This window comes from Nyctereutes procyonoides, unplaced genomic scaffold, assembly GCF_905146905.1.
Source record: "Nyctereutes procyonoides isolate TBG_1078 unplaced genomic scaffold, NYPRO_anot_genome, whole genome shotgun sequence".
Classification (NCBI taxonomy): Eukaryota; Metazoa; Chordata; class Mammalia; order Carnivora; family Canidae; genus Nyctereutes; species Nyctereutes procyonoides.
This window is the reverse complement of record NW_026575051.1, coordinates 23880611-23898659: the sequence shown is the minus strand read 5'-3', so window position 1 is coordinate 23898659 and position 18049 is coordinate 23880611. Positions and strand designations below refer to the sequence as shown.

Genomic DNA, 18049 nt, shown 5'->3' with positions numbered 1-18049 from the left:
AACTCCCCTTCCTTTAATATCCTTTCTCAGGTGAAATGCTGTGCCTATTAAATTTACCTTGTAGTTCAAATTTACTGACTTCCCTCATGAGTAGGTGATTCTGTGAAGGGTCTGGCATGGAATATTCTTGACCTGCAGAAAAGAGTACCTCCCTCTCTCCAGCTACCTCCCTTTGCTTTATATGGTTGTCATTATCACTCATGTAGTGGTGATAAGGGTTGAGTTTCCAGAAGCAGTGGATCTTAAAATTCTTATAGGCTAATAAGTAAGAGGAACCTGTTGTCAGATTTTACCTGTAGGCTCAATTTTCTCCTTCACCATTTCCTAGATTTGTTTCTATGAACCCTTGTTTTTACAGATTTTTATTTGAGGCAACAAATTTAAAAACTTTATTTCTTACTTCCCTTTACAGCAGGAGAATTGGGAGAATAACACTTCCCTTTACAGCAGGAGAATTGGGAGAGTTTTGCCTCCCCCTTTATCAAAACAAATAATAAAACCCACAATGATAAAATTGCAGACATTATGCTGTGCTTGTGTTGTTGAATTTTCACAGCATGGCATGGTTACACTTACCATCATTATTCTGCAAGCCAGAGAATGAACTTAAAAACAGTTGAGTAACTGGAACATAAATGGTGGCGATGGGATTTAAACTCCTGGAATGTGCCAGAAAACTCTCTAGCATAATTTTATTTATTTATCTCCAAAGATCTTATTCTATCTATCTATCTATCTATCTATCTATCTATCTATCTATCTATCTATCTATCTATCTATCTAGAGTGCATTGGGAGGGCAAGGGCAGAAGGAGAGAGAATTCCAATCAGACTCCACGCTGAATACAGAGCTGAGGTGGGTCTCCATCTCAGGACTGTGAGATCATGACCTGAACTGAAATCAAGAATTGGGAGCTAGAGGAATGCTTGAGTGGTTCAGTGGTTAAGTGTCTGCCTTCGGCTCAGAGCATGATCCTGGAGCCCTGGGATTGAATCCCGCGTCAGGTTCCCTGCATGGAGCCTGCTTCTCCCTCTGTGTCTCTGCCTCTCTCTGTGTGTGTGTCTCCTGTGAATAAATAAATAAAATCTTAAAAAAAAAAAAAAAAAGAGTTGGGAGCTTAACTGACCTGAGCCATCCAGGTGCTCCTCTCTAGTATAATTTTGGATTAGAGTAGCAGTTAGAAGTTAGAAGAATACTGATTTTTCTCCTCTTTTTTCCACATTAAAAAAGAAAAGAATTTTTCCTGTATATTCTGTGTAATGTGTTCATGTATGCACATAGTTCTTTTCATGTCATAGAGACCAGCACAGATTCTTAGGAAAGAAGATTAAATTGAGACACTGTGGGGGCACGTCAGTCGATTAAGCATCTACCTTCAGCTCAGGTTATGATCTCCAGGTCCTGGGATTGAGCCCCACATCCCACTTCTGCTCAGTGAGGAGTCTGCTTCTCTCTCTCTTCCCTGTCACCCCCCCCCCCAATGCTTCACTCTCTCAAATAAAAATCTTAAAAAATTTTTTGAGACACTGTACTCTACCTTAAAATGATCTATTGAGGGGCACCTTGGGTGGCTCAGTGGTTGAACATCTGCTTTGGCTCAGGTCATGATCTGGGGTCCTGGGATCAGGCTCCTTGCAGGGAGCCTGCTTCTCCCTCTGCCTATGTCTCTGCCTCTCATTGTGTCTCTCTTGTGAGTAAATAAATAAAATCTTTTTTAAAAAATAAAATGATCTGTCAAGGAGCATATCTCAGAGTGTGACAGAGAGCAAGCTGTGCAGGGCATGGCATTTGTGCTGAATAGTGGGCTAAGTGTGTGTGTGACCCCCTTGTCCATGTGGTGTTGTGTGGGGCTGCCAGGCCTGGTGTGGGCTTTAAGCTGCAGCCTGCACCAGGCCCCCAGTTGGCCATGCCTCCGGCTCTTGTGGCAGCTGGGAGGAATAAAGGGTTTCCTTTTTGAGCCTAGCACTGCTGCATGGGAAAGGCTTCTTCAGTCTGGGTTTTTAAATTTTTCTACTTTCACTTGCTTGACTCTGCCTGTTTTGACCTCTGACTTCTGTGTTGTTTTTACAGTAGGACATTAGACTGGAAAGAGTCTTAAACATGACCTTCTACCTCCTACCTCCTCATTTTATAGATGAGGAAGTTGACTCACAGACATAAAATGAACTATTCAAAGCTATGGATCTAGTGGCCAGGACTAGAAGCCAATGTCATGACTTTAGTGATTTTTTTTCCTGTTATAAAATGATTTGTGACTCCCTCTGTATTGCTTCCAATTCCTTATTTACTTATCCTGATCCTGGCTTCCCGCCTGTCTTCTTGATCCCTTGGCTTCGCATCCTGCCCTGATTGAGAGAACAGTTGTTTGTTGGTGTTAATCCCAGCTTTAGAATCTCTGGTAAAGTCACTTTGTGCCTTAATGTCATTATCAGCAGATTAAGTAGGACTCTTATTAGGGAGGATCTTGAGGAAATGTAAATCATGTGAACTGGTGACCTGTTTTATTTAGTGGAAGGAGACCTTTAGAAAATTTAATGAAAACAAAGTGTAGGGAAAAGTCAAGTAATACAGATTTCATGTTGAGTAAGCTGAGCAAGGACTCATGAGAAAGAGACTTTAGGTCAAATTGTTATATAATGGGCAGCCTGGGTAGCTCAGCGGTTTAAGCGCTGCCTTCAGCCCAGGGCGTGATCCTGGAGACCTGGGATTGAGTCCCGCATTGGGCTCCCTGCATGGAGCCTGCTTCTCCCATTGCCTGTGGCTCTGCCCCTCTCTCTCTCTCTCTCTCTCTCTCTCTCTCTCTCTCTCTCTGTTCTCATGAATAAATGAATAAAATCTTTAAAAAAAATTATTATATAATGTAAATTGGAGACCTTCTTTGTTCTTTACACGGAACACCTGTTGGATCAAATCCTCCTCTGCAAGTGGTAATATAGATTAATTTGTAAGTTTTACTTTGATCCATTTGAACTTGGAAAAACATTTGGTTGAGATGTTTTAACAGATCTTATTAGTAAAGGAGAATCTCATTGAAAATTAGAATTTTCAGTGCTTGACATTTTGGCATAATAAAAAAACTAGATGCTTGGGTTAAATCCTACTTTTTTTTTTAATCTATGAACCTCCTTGAAACTCAGTTTCCCTATATGTAAAATGGAAAAACTACACTTAAGCTTTCCAGTGAGAATTATGATGATTAAGTAAAATAAACACTTGTGAAGTTCTTGGTACATAGTACGTTCTCAGTCAGAGCTAGCTTTTTTCCTAATGTTTTAACACTTTCTATTATGTTTAGATATCTGATATCCATGTTACTGGAGAGTCAGAGGATATGTCTGCTAAGGAGAGATTGCTACTGTGGACACAGCAGGCAACAGAGGGTTACACTGGAATACGGTGTGAAAATTTCACTACCTGCTGGAGAGATGGAAAACTATTTAATGCCATCATTCATAAATACAGGTATGGAATTTGTGGGGTCTTTTTCCTTAGACAAATATGAAAAGTGTTTCTTCCATTTCCAAATTTTGAAATAACCTTTTATTGTCACAGAAGCAATACATGTACATAGCAGAAAGTTAGAAAATACAGACCAGGCACAAGTAGAAATAATCACATTCTTGTTGCTCCCAGATCATCACTCTAAGCTTGGTGCATACATGCAGACATACCAAGCTATAATATGTCTTTGGGTTTTGCTGGTAACTTGGCGACAGTAAGCTCTAAAAATACAGAATCTTCAGGTGGATGAGCACAGTCATACATACAGAGAACTGATGAGTGGAAGGGCAAGAGTTTAGTTCAGATTTAGAGCTCACACTTGTCCAAATTACAGTTCTGCTAGGCTTGTTATCCTAGTGAGTAGCTGGGTTCAAAAGTGGCCAGCTTTGGGGTGGTCAACAGTTTTCTGGTAAGAATTATTATTATTAATTTTTAAAGTTATTAATCACTATACCCAGTGTGGAGCTCGAACTCACAACCATGAGATCAAGAGTTGATACTCTTCCAATTTAGCCAGCCATTTGCCCCATCTAGTAGGAATTACTAACAACTCAATCCCAGGTAACACTGACCTAGCACTTATTAAGTGCCAGCCACTATCCTAAGCAGCTTTTACATATATTAACTTATTTACTTCTCACAGCATCCCTACAGGAATATTATCTCCAGTTAAAAGACAAAAAATGAGGCATAGAGTAAAACTTGCTTACATTTACACAGCTAGCAAGAGACAACTTTAAGATTCAGAGCCAGGACCTCTGGATTTTGACTCCAGGTTTTTATTGTCTTATAAGGAGCTAGATCCCCAGAAAATGTATACTGGAAACAATGTATTTCTTGATCTCAGTTACTTTTCTTAGTTTTACAAAAATTACATCATGTTCTCCAAGAACTGTCTTCCTAAATAGACTAGGCTGAAGCTATAATCCATTAGACTCACACGCTTATTTGATAAAAATAATTATTATATATAATACTTAATATTTGGTTATCTTTCTATATGTGAGGCATTCTGTTCAGTGCTTTCCATATATTATCCCATTCAGATCTCCCAACAGTCCCACAAAATGGGGACTGTTATAATCCCACTTTTATAGGTGAGGAACCTTGGGTTTGCCAAGGTCATGCTGCTAATTAATATATTATAGAGCAAAAATTTTAATCCCAGTCTACTTGATTTAAAATCCCATTCTTCAAGTCAGTCTCCTTTTGCTTTCTTTTTTTTTTCCTTCATCCCCTTTTTCTCTCCCCTTCTCCTTCTGTTGTTTTTATTTTGGAAATTTCAACATGCGTAACACTGTAACAATCTCCCACACATACACACCCAGTGCCCCTTTAAGACACTGTGGTGGTCGTCGGCTTCCTGGAACAACATTTCAGTAGAGGTAGGTAGAGTTGGCCTGATTAAAAAGAAAAACCATAATCAACTTGCCTACACATGTTGAAGATAAAGTACCAGATCTCCTGGAGTAACAGAATGCCAAGAGGGTTAGTGGTTACAAACATTTCAATTATCACAATGCAAAAAAAAATAAAAAAAATAAAAAATAAAAAAAATAAAAAATAAAAAAATATCACAATGCACTTCTCATGTGACTTAAAACATGAGGCTATCATTTTATACCTGGCATTATAAGATCTTTTTGCCCTTTGAATAAAAATATTTGGATTGTTGTACCTGAAAGATTTATGTCATGATGCATCTTTGAGGGTGTGTTCTTTTCTCTTTGAAGTATTTTAAGTAGAAGCAAAGCGTTTAGAAGCCAGCTATTCTTCTGAAATAATTGACTTTTAAAAACAATGGTTTCCAGACGTTGTCTCTTCATTACTTGTGAAGGAGTAGAAGAACAAATTAGTATATGCATGCTGTACGTTTTTCTCCTTAAGTACTTTAATAAGTCACTATATCAGAGATGGTGAAATTTCCTAGGGGAGTTTAATGTTATAGAGCTCATATAGTTTTAGGAAAGAATTTGGATTTTGTGAATGTTATTTGCTTTGGATTTTTAATTTGGCAGAGAGATCATTTAAAAAAATTGTTAAGCTTTAACTTTGAAGTTCAGTTTCCCAGTTGGCTTTGTTTTTCCTTGTTAGAATTCATGGTAAAAATACTGAGTATCAGGTTTAAGTGCTCACAAGATTTGTTTGTTGCTGAAGTTTGTTAAGTTACCCTGTACCTCATAAAATATTACAGTGGCCTTTTTCACTAGAAGATAACTTTCATGTGTAGAACAGTATTCCTAGCTAAGGTCTTCAGGCTTTTTACTTAAAACATCAAGTACTTTTCTTCTAGCATTTTAAGAATTAAATGGATAGGGTTGAATTACAGGTAGTTTTCAGTGTTGAATGTATTAACATACTCTAAAGGGAAATGAGAAAGTTATAAACAATTACTATAAGCAGATTTTTGGGTATTGGACAGTAATAATCATATTTAGAGAGTAATGTCTAATTTATAGTTGTTTTTACTTAATAATTATTCCCATAAATTTTGCTGTGTATTTGAATTTGTTGTAGAAATGTATCCACTTACTTGGGCTTGGGATGTATTTTTTAAATAAAAAGTTTTTTATTTATTTACTTATTTATTTATTTTTATTTATGATAGTCACACAGAGAGCGAGAGAGAGAGGCAGAGACATAGGCAGAGAGAGAAGCAGGCTCCATGCACTGGGAGCCCGACGTGGGATTTGATCCCGGGTCTCCAGGATTGCGCCCTAGGCCAAAGGCAGGCGCCAAACTGCTGCACCACCCAGGGATCCCAAAAGTTTTTTTTTTATATAAGTTTAATTTGATTTATGTAATAAAAATGATCTGAGGTGACTCATGGGTTTGGTTTTTAGTCAAATATCAACTCTAACTGTCTGGGATACTTGGTTGATAAGGATCTTAAGAGGGAGTGGAGGTTTAGCAGGAAAGAGCCTTCAGATTGCTCCCATGGCTAGAAGGAGGGATGTGGTGCTCCTTGGAAGCAAATTTGCATGCTCTAGAGAGAATATGAAAGATTTCTCTGGAGATTAGAAGGAAAATGGATACTGTTTGTCACTTAAAAGTAAACCAATATATTGTAGTAACTGATCTTGTCAGATTTTTGTATACATATCTTCTAAAGATTTAGAAATACTAATATAAACTGGGAACAGAGTAATAGCATCCTTCAGATTTTGTATTACTGTAAATACTATCAAAAGTTAATCAAGTACATTGATTTGGATTGTCCAGCATATATTTTTATTAGTGCTCTAATATAGACTATGACTTTTAAAGTTAATGTTTGTTTATACTACTAGTAAGCAGTATTATACTAACATGAGGTAAAAATGAAGAGAAATTTTTATCATACACTAATTTATAGATGATCCCTGAAGTTAAAAAGAAATTGTCACATAGAAGGCACCCAAGAAATATGTGCAGACTGTTGATGATGTATCAGTTTCTGTATTAGCTGTTTTTATATATGATAGCTTTTTAAATGATCACAGTCCTATGAAAGAGATGACATTGTTTCCATTTTTATCTTTGTATTAAATGATCAAATTATTGAAGAAACTGGGGTTCAAAAGGGAAACTAATGGGCTCAGCGTGACCTATCTTTTAAATGATGGAGGTGACTGGTCTGGGGTCTCAGTCCTCAGAGGCTTCTATAACTACTTATTATAATCCCCTGCAGGCAAAGTAGGTATCAAGAAATGGAACTGTTGACCTGAGCAACTGGATAGTGCAGTGTTGAAAACTAATGATATTTTGCAAAGGTTTATGAAAATTCTTGATGAATTTAAGAAATGAGGGATGCCTGGGTATCTCAGCGGTTTAGAGCCTGCCTTCGGCCCAGGACGTGATCCTGGAGTCCTGGGATCGAGTCCCACATCAGGCTCCCTGCATGGAGCCTGCTTCTCCCTCTGCCTGCGTCTCTGCCTCTGTGTGTGTGTGTGTGTGTGTGTGTGTGTGTGTGTGTGTGTCTCATGAATAAATAAATAAATAAATAAATCTTTAAAAAAAAGCATGACTAAATGAATAGTACACTTATGAATGCCAACTAAAGATCTTTGTCCCTTGTAGGAAATTAATGAGGAACAACGTTAACTGCATAACAGAATTAGCATTCAACGAAAATAGCATTGCAACAACTCATAACATAGTGAGAGGAACATTGTGGCTATTAAAGGAGCATTAAAATACTTAGCATAAGTAAGAGGAAAAGCACAGATGAACTATTATATAGTTTTGGTCATATTATCCTAAAGAAGTGAAGAGCCTAGATTACACAATGGGTAATAAGAATGATAAAGTAGTAAGTATGATTTAGTGGAAGAGATTACAAAGGATAGTTCTGTAGGATTTTTTTTGTTGTTGTTTTTTAAGAGAGAGAAGAAGCAAGTGTGTGCAGGCAGGGAGAAGGGCAAAGGGAGAGGGAGAGAGAGAGTCATAAGTAGGCTCCACACCTAGCGAGGAGCCCAACTCTGGGCTTGATCTCATGACCCTAATATGACCTGAGCCAAAAATCAAGAGTAGGACAGTTAACCGACTGAGCCACCCAGGTCCCCCTATAGGACCTATTTAAGTAGGTCAGTGATTCAGATGATAACTATGCTTATCGTGAGCATCGTATAATGTATAGAACTGTAGAATCACTATGATGTACACTTGAAACTAATATAACTAATATAACATTGTCAACTATACTTTAATTAAAAATAATAGGTTAATACAAACACTATGTTTTTTCTATTAATTCTGTCTTAGGAAACTTAGGGAACTTCTGTCTTAGAAAACTGTTGCTAATTCCTTCAAGGAATGTCTCTTTGTTATGTTCAATTTTTAATGGAAAGAATTAAAATAATGAAATAGCCATATATCTGTACTAGTTTGTACTTGTTTTGTTTCTATAGTTTTTAAGTTTTCTTTAAGGCATATTAAAATCTTTTCACTGAAAACCACAACTGGTGAAAAATCTCAGGTAAATAAGCCTCACTCTTGACCCTAACCTTAATGTTCACTGAAAAGAATAATGAGGGGGAAAAAAAAGCAAAAAACAAAACAAAACAAAAAAAAAAAAAAAAGAAAAGAAAAGAAAAACAAGGAAGACTGGATTTGATGGACTTGGATCAAAAGGATATCACAAAAGCATTTAATGAGTAAGTAGCTCAAAACCTAGAGAAGTAGAATTAACTGAGAATCAGCAGCTATGGGATTCTAAACTCTAGGATTAATCACTCTGCTAGAGTTTGGATATAGAGGACTAAAATTCCCATCAGTAGCACACATTCTTCATAGTAGGTGTTCCAAACAGAGAATTCAACTGATTTTTTTCTGTGTTGTTATTTAAGAGTGTGCTCAGTTATCACAGTGAAAATGATTTTTTTTTTTTCTTTTTGAAAGAAAGAAAGCTCTGACTTCTAGCTGGAAATTCAACCCCTGCCTTGTCTTAATTTATCAGTCACTACACGTAGATAGCTGCCCTAGAACATCGATGAAAGCCAAGTTCCAGAACAGCAGCATTCACTGTGAAAACATGTATGCCTGAGCAGGCTTGAACACGAATGTGTGCCCACAGGCCAGAAGAACAGTGCAGAATGTGCCTTAGAGCTGGGCAAAGCTAAGGTGGTGGGATAGAAAGATGCTAAGGATGTCAAGACTAACGTGTGTGTGTTGGGCGGGGGGGAGGGGGGGTGTTTTGCAGAGAGATTATCTCTGTTTACCAGTATCTGTTAGTTTTAGTCTTATTTTTAATTTATGCCGCCGTTCATTCATTTAAATTTACCTGTGAGCCCCTGGACTTCTTTTCACAAGCATGTCATTTATATATTACTCAGGTAAGACTCAACTCTTTTGAAATAAATGGTATTCAGGAGCATGCCATTTAGATATTTTCTAATTAGGCAGCCAGAAGTTGTTCACGTGTCTGAGTGTAGTTGGAAAGCAATTAATTTGTTCGTTGTTTGCATTTTGAATTAGAGTTTAATGGCACCTATTTCTTTATATTAAATGTTTAAAGATGCTGTAATTGGGAAGATTAGGCTATAAGGCTATAGTCCGAGTCTTGTTTAATAGTCTGACCTGGAGGCCTGTGATTCAGCCACATGCTTGGATTCAGTCACACCTTACAAGCTAAACTGGATTGGACTGGTTTAATACTGGGAGGAGGCCCTTTAGGGCTTGAAATGTTCCCAAAGGAAGTTGCATTAGTGTTGATGAGGTGATTTTTTCTTTCCTTCAGTACCAGGCCTGCCCTTAGGCTGCAGAACCCAGAGGTATGAGGGTGTGTATGTGTGTGTGCGTACACACAAGTATGGGCTCTACTTTGTGTGTGTGGCCATAGGCTAGGCTTAAACACAGAGCCCTGAAGCTTATTAATTTTTTGAGAAGTACAAGTACTTCAGTTTGTGAAGCAAAATCAAATTGCTTATTTACCTAATCAAATAAACTCAAAACAGTTGAATTCTCAGAGCTCACGGTGAAAAGCTGGTACATTTTATAGCAGTTTCTGCGGTAGGTATTCCTTGCCACAGCCCTACTTTTGTTGTATCTGGGATTAAAAAAAAAAAAAAAAGAAAGAAAATGTAATACATTAACATAATACAACATTCAAATAGAATAAAAAAGTATACATTGAAATGTGATTTCTTTCCTCAAATTCCCAGTCCCATTTCCTAAGACAACTGTTCATTTTCTTCCAGAAATTTTCTGTGCATGTACAAACACTTTTTTTGAGGAGGGGGGAAGGGTCAGCTTTGTTGAGGTATAATTTACATAAGCACTGAATCTTGAACATTATTATAATCTATTCTAAAACACAGTTGAGAGAATGGCATATATGTTATTTCATATTTTTATTTCTCCTTATTTTGGATGTCTTTCCATATCAGCAGAAATAGGTTTACCTTATTATTTTAAAATGCTGCACAGTGTTCTAATGTATGGATGTAACGTTATTTAATAGCATCGTGTTGATGGACATTGTAGTTTTTGCTATTAAAAAGTGTTGGACTCTATATGTATCTTTGAGCAGATGTGTGAATGTGTTGGTTTGATAGGGTCCTAGAAGTAGGATTTCTAGGTCAAAGGGTAATACATTTAAAATTTTAGACCTATATCTGAATTGTCTGCTAGAAGAATTGCATTGAAATACTCCTTCTGGGCTGTTTCCCTTCCATGATGCCTTTAAGAAACATTCCCTTCCTTGACTTGTTAATTGCATTCTAGCAGATCTAAATCCCATTCATTTTTTTCTATCTTTTTAAACATTTATCGTTTTATTCATACAGTTTTTTTGTGTTTTTTTTTTTTAGCTTTTAAGCTATGTGCCAGAGCTGAAATTACAGGCTTATGTTTCCCTCTGTTATGTGTGCAAGCTATTCATTTAAATTTTTATTTATTTATGATAGTCACACAGAGAGAGAGAGAGAGAGAGAGGCAGAGACACAGGCAGAGGGAGAAGCAGGCTCCATGCACCGGGAGCCCGATGTGGGATTCGATCCTGGGTCTCCAGGATCGCGCCCTGGGCCAAAGGCAGGCGCCAAACCGCTGCGCCACCCAGGGATCCCCAAGCTATTCATTTAAACATGTATGTGTTAAGAGTTTAGGGGGAATATGATCAAGTAACTTGGCAAATTTCAGAGTGATGAGTTTAGTTAAGAAGTTAGAATGCCAGCAGTGGGAGCTTTCTTGAGATAACATATGAGAGAATGCCTATCACAATGCCATAGATTTAGGAAGCACGTAATAAATGTCACATTCCTTCACTACTTATGTACTGCTGCTGACCCACTCATTATAGGGCACGTGGCTGTAAAGCACAAGAGAAACAGCTTTGATGGAAGACTCCCCTTGCTTGGAAATTTGACATATGCTTCCTGGCTCCCTTCAGCATTCTCATACCCTTCTCTAACACTAAGGTTTCCCTTATGTTGTGGGAGCAGATGACAGTGTTCTGTCCATTTATTTTTCTTGCAAAGATCCATTTGTTTTGTTGTAATACCACGTTTTTTTGGACTCATTTTCAGATTCATATTCTTTGTTATTTTGTGATATGAAGTGGTTTAATATTCTATTTTTTTTTTGCCAGAGGGGGAAAAAATCAGTTGATTTATCTCCCTTTGGGGGGTGGGTATTTATCCTCTGGTGACTAACGTTTACTTAAGTTCACTAAAATATAGGTATTGAAAAGAATTACTTCTCTATCCATGTCAGTACTATTTTCTGTATTTGTTAAAGTGTATGAGGCTGTTATGGAGTTAATTGTTCTTTATGAATTGAGACTTGTAATTCATTAGGTATCTTTTAATTTCCAACGTTAGATTCCAGTCTTCAAGTACTAACAAAGCTCTCTGTAAATCATAATGTTTTTCATTCTTTGCTTTCTGTCTTGCTGATAGTCATTTTGTAGAAAAAATAAGAAGAAAACTTGAAATAAATTGAGGTATCTGGTTTTGAGAAAAGGATAAATTACTTCCATGCCTTTGTTTCTTTCAACAATATGTGCCCAAATATGAGCATAAAGGAATATCTACACCCACTTACAAAGCTGTGGGTGGATCTCTTGTATGTTCACATTTATTTGCTGGGGAGAAGTGAAAATCATATTACAGGTTTGGAGTTTTTTTTCCTGCCGAGGGGAGGGGGGCCAAGGTGAGATGCTTTTTGCACCAGTAAGAACTGTAAGACTGTGCTAAGCCTGAACATGATTGAATCCAAACAGTCGTCTACAGGAATTTGTTATGGTAACTGCTCTACGGTCATAGGATAAATGAGGCATATTTAATGCATATTGTTATTGTGTGATCTATCGAAGAACAAGTGTTGAGTAACACATGTGGCTTTTCTGCATCTATGTGTGATTAGTGCACAGTGCACAAGGCCAATACAGAGGTTTTTCTAAGACTGATTTTCAAGTAAATGGAGTGTTTGTTTTTTTAATTGCCACAGAATCCCTTTCAGTTCCTTGTGTGCTACTATGTACCAGTTTTCCAGCAAAGCCTGACCCTGTATGTGCCAGATGTCTGCTTTGTCTGTGCATGTACTCAAGTAGGGAAGCACACCAGAAAGGTCCTACTTCAGAGCAGACTGGTTTCACTATGACTTCATGACTACCAGATTCAAATGGTTTCAACCAGTAGTCTTTTTCTGCCTGTGTTAATTCACCCCTTTTTTCCCTCACACTGCCTTTTCTTCCCTCACTGTCAACTGATGATCTGTACTCCTGGTCTCAGACAGTATAAAAAAGCTAGCAAGTGAAATGTCTTTTCTTTTTGCTACCTAAGACACAAAGCTGCCTTAGTTTGCATCCACCTGAGCCCATCTTTGCTCCTATTTCATAGAGGAATCCTCTCTCCACCTGAGGCCTGTACCCCACTTCCTGTGCTCTGGATCTCATCTCTGCCATTGCCTCAGATACCTTCTTTCTTGTTACATTAAACTTTTCTCTCTCCACGGATCTTTCCCTTTGGATTTCAAGCATGCCAAAGCCTCTGCTAATAAAACAGCAAACAAAACTTCTCCTTAACTCTGTGCTTTTTTCCATCTACTGTCTTATATCATTCCTTTCCTTATGGGCCAGACTTCTGGAAAGAGTTGTCTGTACCCTCTACTTTCATACTTCACTCCATATTTATTCCTCACCCTCATTGTAATGTGGCCTTTGGCCTCGTAATCCACCAGAATTCTTCTGAGGTCATGAATAACTTCCATGTGGCTAAATCCAGTGGATATTTTTCAGGCTGCATTTCTCTTCTCAGTGTTTGGCCCTACTGTCCATTCTTTTCTTCTTGAAATACTATTCTTTTTTTCTTCCGCTTTTATGGCACTACAGTGGCCTGATATCCCTCCTGTTTTGTGAGCTATTACTGCTCCATTTGCAGACTTAGTCACACGGCCAATACAGGTTGGAGTTTTTTAGGGCTGCTTGTTGACTTTATTTTTTCTCTATGTTGACTGTCATCCATGCCTATGCCCCTTACTTCTGTGGATTTGACCTTGTAGGTATCGCCTGGTGACAGTCTACTTCTCTGCACCATGCCACATTCTTTTGCAAGTCATTCTGGTTCCCTGCCTGGATTCTGTGAGAATACTTCTACCACTTGAGATTTCTTGCATCTAACCTCAGATCTTATCATTTAGTCTCCTGTAATCCTCCTTAATGCATTTTACTGGTTTTCCATAGTTCTTAGAAAAACATTCAGAATCCTTTAAGAAGTTCATGAGAGTCTGTATCATCTTGGCCCCTGCATCCATTCAGCCATCTCTTGCCATGTATCCCCTTCCTGTTGGCTCTCCTCCCAGGCAGGGGTCTCTTTTTTGTCATGCCCTCTAAACATGAGCACATGCAGGCTTTTCCCTCTGCCTGGGCGCCCTTCACCAACCAGGTATTCTCCCGGTTACTTCTGAACTCCCTTTAGAACTCTGAGCTTTCCATATACACAGTGCATATATTCTTAATGCCTCACTGCCCAGTGCATAGTAGATGCTTCTTATAATTAGCATACGAAACCACCAAGTTAGGCCTTCTCTAACTTTTTCATTACATTGTGATTCACATGCCAGTGAATGCTTTTTAATAACCTGTGTATATTGTTCTTAATACTTAATTTCACAAGTATTTTCACATGAATCCTCACTTGAGACCTTGGGCAAATCAGTTGGGTTCTTAAGACGTTATGGCTATAGCAGCCCAAAATGTCTTCCTTCCATCCCCGCACACATCTCAAAACACTCTCTAAGGATAGCTGGAATTCTAGATGATTCTTGTAGTTCCTGACTTTCTCTAATTCTTGATTTTCATTTTTTATAGAAGGGAACTGAGGCACAGGTTTCTGGATATGTGTTCAGTCAGAGAGCAAGTTAGGACTAAATCACCAGACACCTGAATCACAACCCTGTGATCAAAAAAGCCTTTTCTGTCAATTATGTAAACACTGTCTTATAAAACCTTTTTAAAGTTTTAAAAATTGTAGTAAAATAATTTATAACATAACATTTACCATTTGGTATGTTAATACGTTGTTAAACCACCACCACTGCCGTCCATCTCCAGAACTCTTACCCCTTACCCCAACTGCTGGCAACCACCATTCTACTTTCTATTTTTTTTCTTAATTGAGAAAGAAATTTGTTGCTCAGTATCCTTTCAAATGATCAGATATCTCAAATCACAAAGTTTACTTAAACTGGTTTTGATTTTGATTAAAAAATCTGTCCCCAAATATTGTCTTTTCCAGACTTCATCATTTTATGGTGTATTCCAGAGTTAGGCCAATATGAGATTTGTCTCAAACCCTCCAATCCTAATTTTTTTCTTTTTCCCTAGGTTTAAGCAATAAAAATCAATACTGGAAAAGAGGGAAAAGGTTTGCTATTTACGGAGAGTCTAAGGCAGTAGGCATGTATGTGTTTGTGTCTGCTTTGTGTTTGTCTTCTTACATAATTACCTGACAGTATGGTATGTGGTTTTCTTTATTTCTTTTCTTTTCTTTTTTTTTTTTGCCAGTGCAGAAGGTGGATAATTTTCAAAGAAAATGAAAGTTCTATTAGAGACAAGAAGAATTTTAAGATGATTTAGTTCCCAGACCTGCCTAATAAGAATCACCTGGGGGAGGGGAATACCTTGTTAAGAAGATATGGATGACCAGGCCTTTCTCTATATTCTTTCAAAGTGGACTAAGGCCCTAAAGCCATTCCAAGTGTGGAGAACATTGGTTTTGTATATATTGAGGAGTACTGTTTTGGTGACAGTCTGGAACTACATCTTCTTACAATTTATCTTCCTGAATTTGCTGTTATACACATGGACACACACATGCGCATACACACACTCCCTTGTGTTTCTTGTATTACCATCATCAGAAGCATAAATTCTTCTGTGTTTTTCTTTATCTTGATTTTTCAGCTTCATATTGGGTGTTTTCAGTTTCTAATGTCAGCATTGTGCAACAAATAGCTCAGGCTTTGTATTGAGACTCCCCTGGGTTCAGATCGTGCTGCCCCTTGTCAGATGATGTTCTTGTTCAAGTTGTGTCATCTCCTTAGGTTTTTTCATCTGTAATTCAGGGTGATAACATAGCCTACTGCTTAGGGTTCTTGAGGACCCTGAGTGAGATAATGCCTTTGAAACCTGCACTGCGTGGCCTGCCAGTGATATAGTTATCACTATATATTAATTCCTGCTGTTTAGTTGTTTTTAGTTATTTTGTAAGACCTTCCAACTGGCAGCTTTATCAGTAGCTGCAGTTAAGAGCACATGATAGCATAGGAAGGGAGGACTCATACCCAGAAGCAGTGATGTATGCTTTTTTTGGAAACTTTATAAAATTTATCCCTTGCGGTTGTTTTCTTTGCAAGCCTGTTTTCCAGATTGGTTTTCAGCAGAGAAAAGCCTTTAGGAAACCTCAGAAGGATGTGTATGTGTGTAGTTCATAGAGAAGCTGTGACACCATGTCTTATTCTGTGTGGGTTTTCATAAGGATTTGGAATCCTGATTGGAAGCTATAGATCGTAGCTTTGGCTGTAGAAATTAATGAAAAGAAAAGGAAAGAAAAGGAATAAACCTGGGATGGAAAAGGTGTCTGGGAATTTGAATCGATGGTACCAAATGGTGCCTTCCAGTCCTTAGAGCAGTCCTTAGAGCTCCTTCATTTCTTTGTTACTTGTTAACTTCTTAAACATTCATGTGCTATTATTCTAGCTATTAAAGCTGTAAAGACAAAGGTGGATAAAGCACAGGCTCTGCCTTCAGGCAGCCCACTGTCCACTGTGAGAGGCAGACAAGTGCATAGTTAAAACAAATTGTGGCAAATACACAGAGATGGAAGACAGCATTTGGAAATAGAGAGTATGAGTTGATCAGCTAGTGCCATATATGGTGGTGAAGTATGCAATGCACATTTCTTGCACAAAGGAAAGAGACAAAAAGAAAAACCTGATGTGTTTTATTTTGCTTTGTTTTGAGAAAGGGACTCTGCTCTTCTCTCTCTCATGATTCCTAAAAGGGAAGATTTCCCAAACATAGAAAGAGGGTTCATCCTGGGTAGCCCAAACTTAGGTTTGTATCCACACAATAAATGATTATTTAGTGTTCATTGAAAGCCAACACAACCAAATAAACTCTATGAATTTAAGTAAATTGTGCATACTTTGAAGAAACATCCTGATTTGGTTTTTGACTATTGATATTAGATCTGTCCTTTCAGCCATGATCACATTTTTGGTTCAGAATTTATTAATCTTGTATCTTCACTAATGCACTCTTCTTCTCTTAGCAAACTTTTATCAGTGTTCCCTCAAGTATGTTCCAATGGCCATTTCTGAGTACTTTCTTTCCAGGCCTTTTGACTTTGTTTCATGTTCTTTGTAGTTGAACATTTCAGTGTTTGGCATGATGTCATGTGGAAGCCTTAGATAGTTTCTTGTGCTAATCTTCAGCCATTTAAACGTGTAAGTTAAATTTTCTCTCAGGATCCAATCTAATTCTCATGCGAGCTAATATATTAATAAAGTATTTGGGGACTGGAATGTTACTTTGAGGTGTCTGTGCCCCCAAAAAACTTACAGTTTTCACGTTCTGTTAGTTTGGCTGTTAGTGTGGATGGTAATGTATATAAAATATATTAGTAAATAAATTAATAAATAAGGAATATATCCACATATGTACTTATATATACATAAATGGCCATATACATGTGTTGTGTATATGTATGTGGTTTTGTGTGTATCTGTGTTTGGTCTTTTGTATATATATATATATATATTTTTTTTTTTGTCTAGAAAGAGTACTCAATGCGGGTGTTTTGTGAATGAGAAACATTACTTTTATCTAAAATTATTTAGTATTATGACAATAGCCACTTTAATACCTTTTGGTCTTATATTTTTAAAATAAATTAAGGGTGGTAAGCATGCATTTAAGTAGTTTTCACCTTTTGGCTTTACTTTTAGTTTCATCTTATGGCCTTATCCTAGTTTTATACTTCCAGTATAGAATTTATGTTATCTTCTTGTGTTTTTCTTTGTCAGCTATTTTTAATCATTTATGGAAAAAAGGATACAGATACATGTTTTTAAAAATTGTTATTTATAAAGATTGAGTAATTCAGAAAAGATTATATGATCAAAGAATACTAACACAAGTTAAGAGTTAGGATGGCCCTTTTCCCATAAAAGACTAATATATATTATTTTCAGTGGCAGTGTTAATGACATATAGTTATGAAAGGTTTGCAGAAAATAGGGAAATTAGAATGATTAATGCATTACAAGAACCTGGCTGCTGCCTTGTACATGTTTGCAGTATAGTAGTCTTTGGTTAGTCAGACCTAAAATGGGAATGAAATTTCCTGTTAAAATTCCATGAAAAGTTCTTAAACAAATAAAACCTTTTGAATGAAAATACAAACCTTCTGTAGGTAAAAAATAACTGAAGTTTTTAAAGGTTATATGACCCCAGGGAGACTGTAAGGAAGAAGGAAAGTGGACAGGTCACAGCACAAGCCTCTCTTGGAAGCTCCAGACACATAGAGGAAGGGCGGATTGCAAGACAAAAAATGACTGAATGCCTAGG

General features: G+C 37.3%; 1 protein-coding gene across 1 annotated transcript in view; it reads left to right on the top strand.

Annotated features, from left to right (window-relative positions):
* The window catches only part of DST (dystonin), a 483034-nt gene that overhangs the window by 290433 nt on the left and 174552 nt on the right, over positions 1 to 18049 (top strand). The window contains exon 9 of the mRNA XM_055329608.1: positions 3296 to 3462. Coding sequence (XP_055185583.1) covers positions 3296 to 3462 — 167 coding nt within the window. The remainder of the gene's footprint in view (positions 1 to 3295; positions 3463 to 18049) is intronic.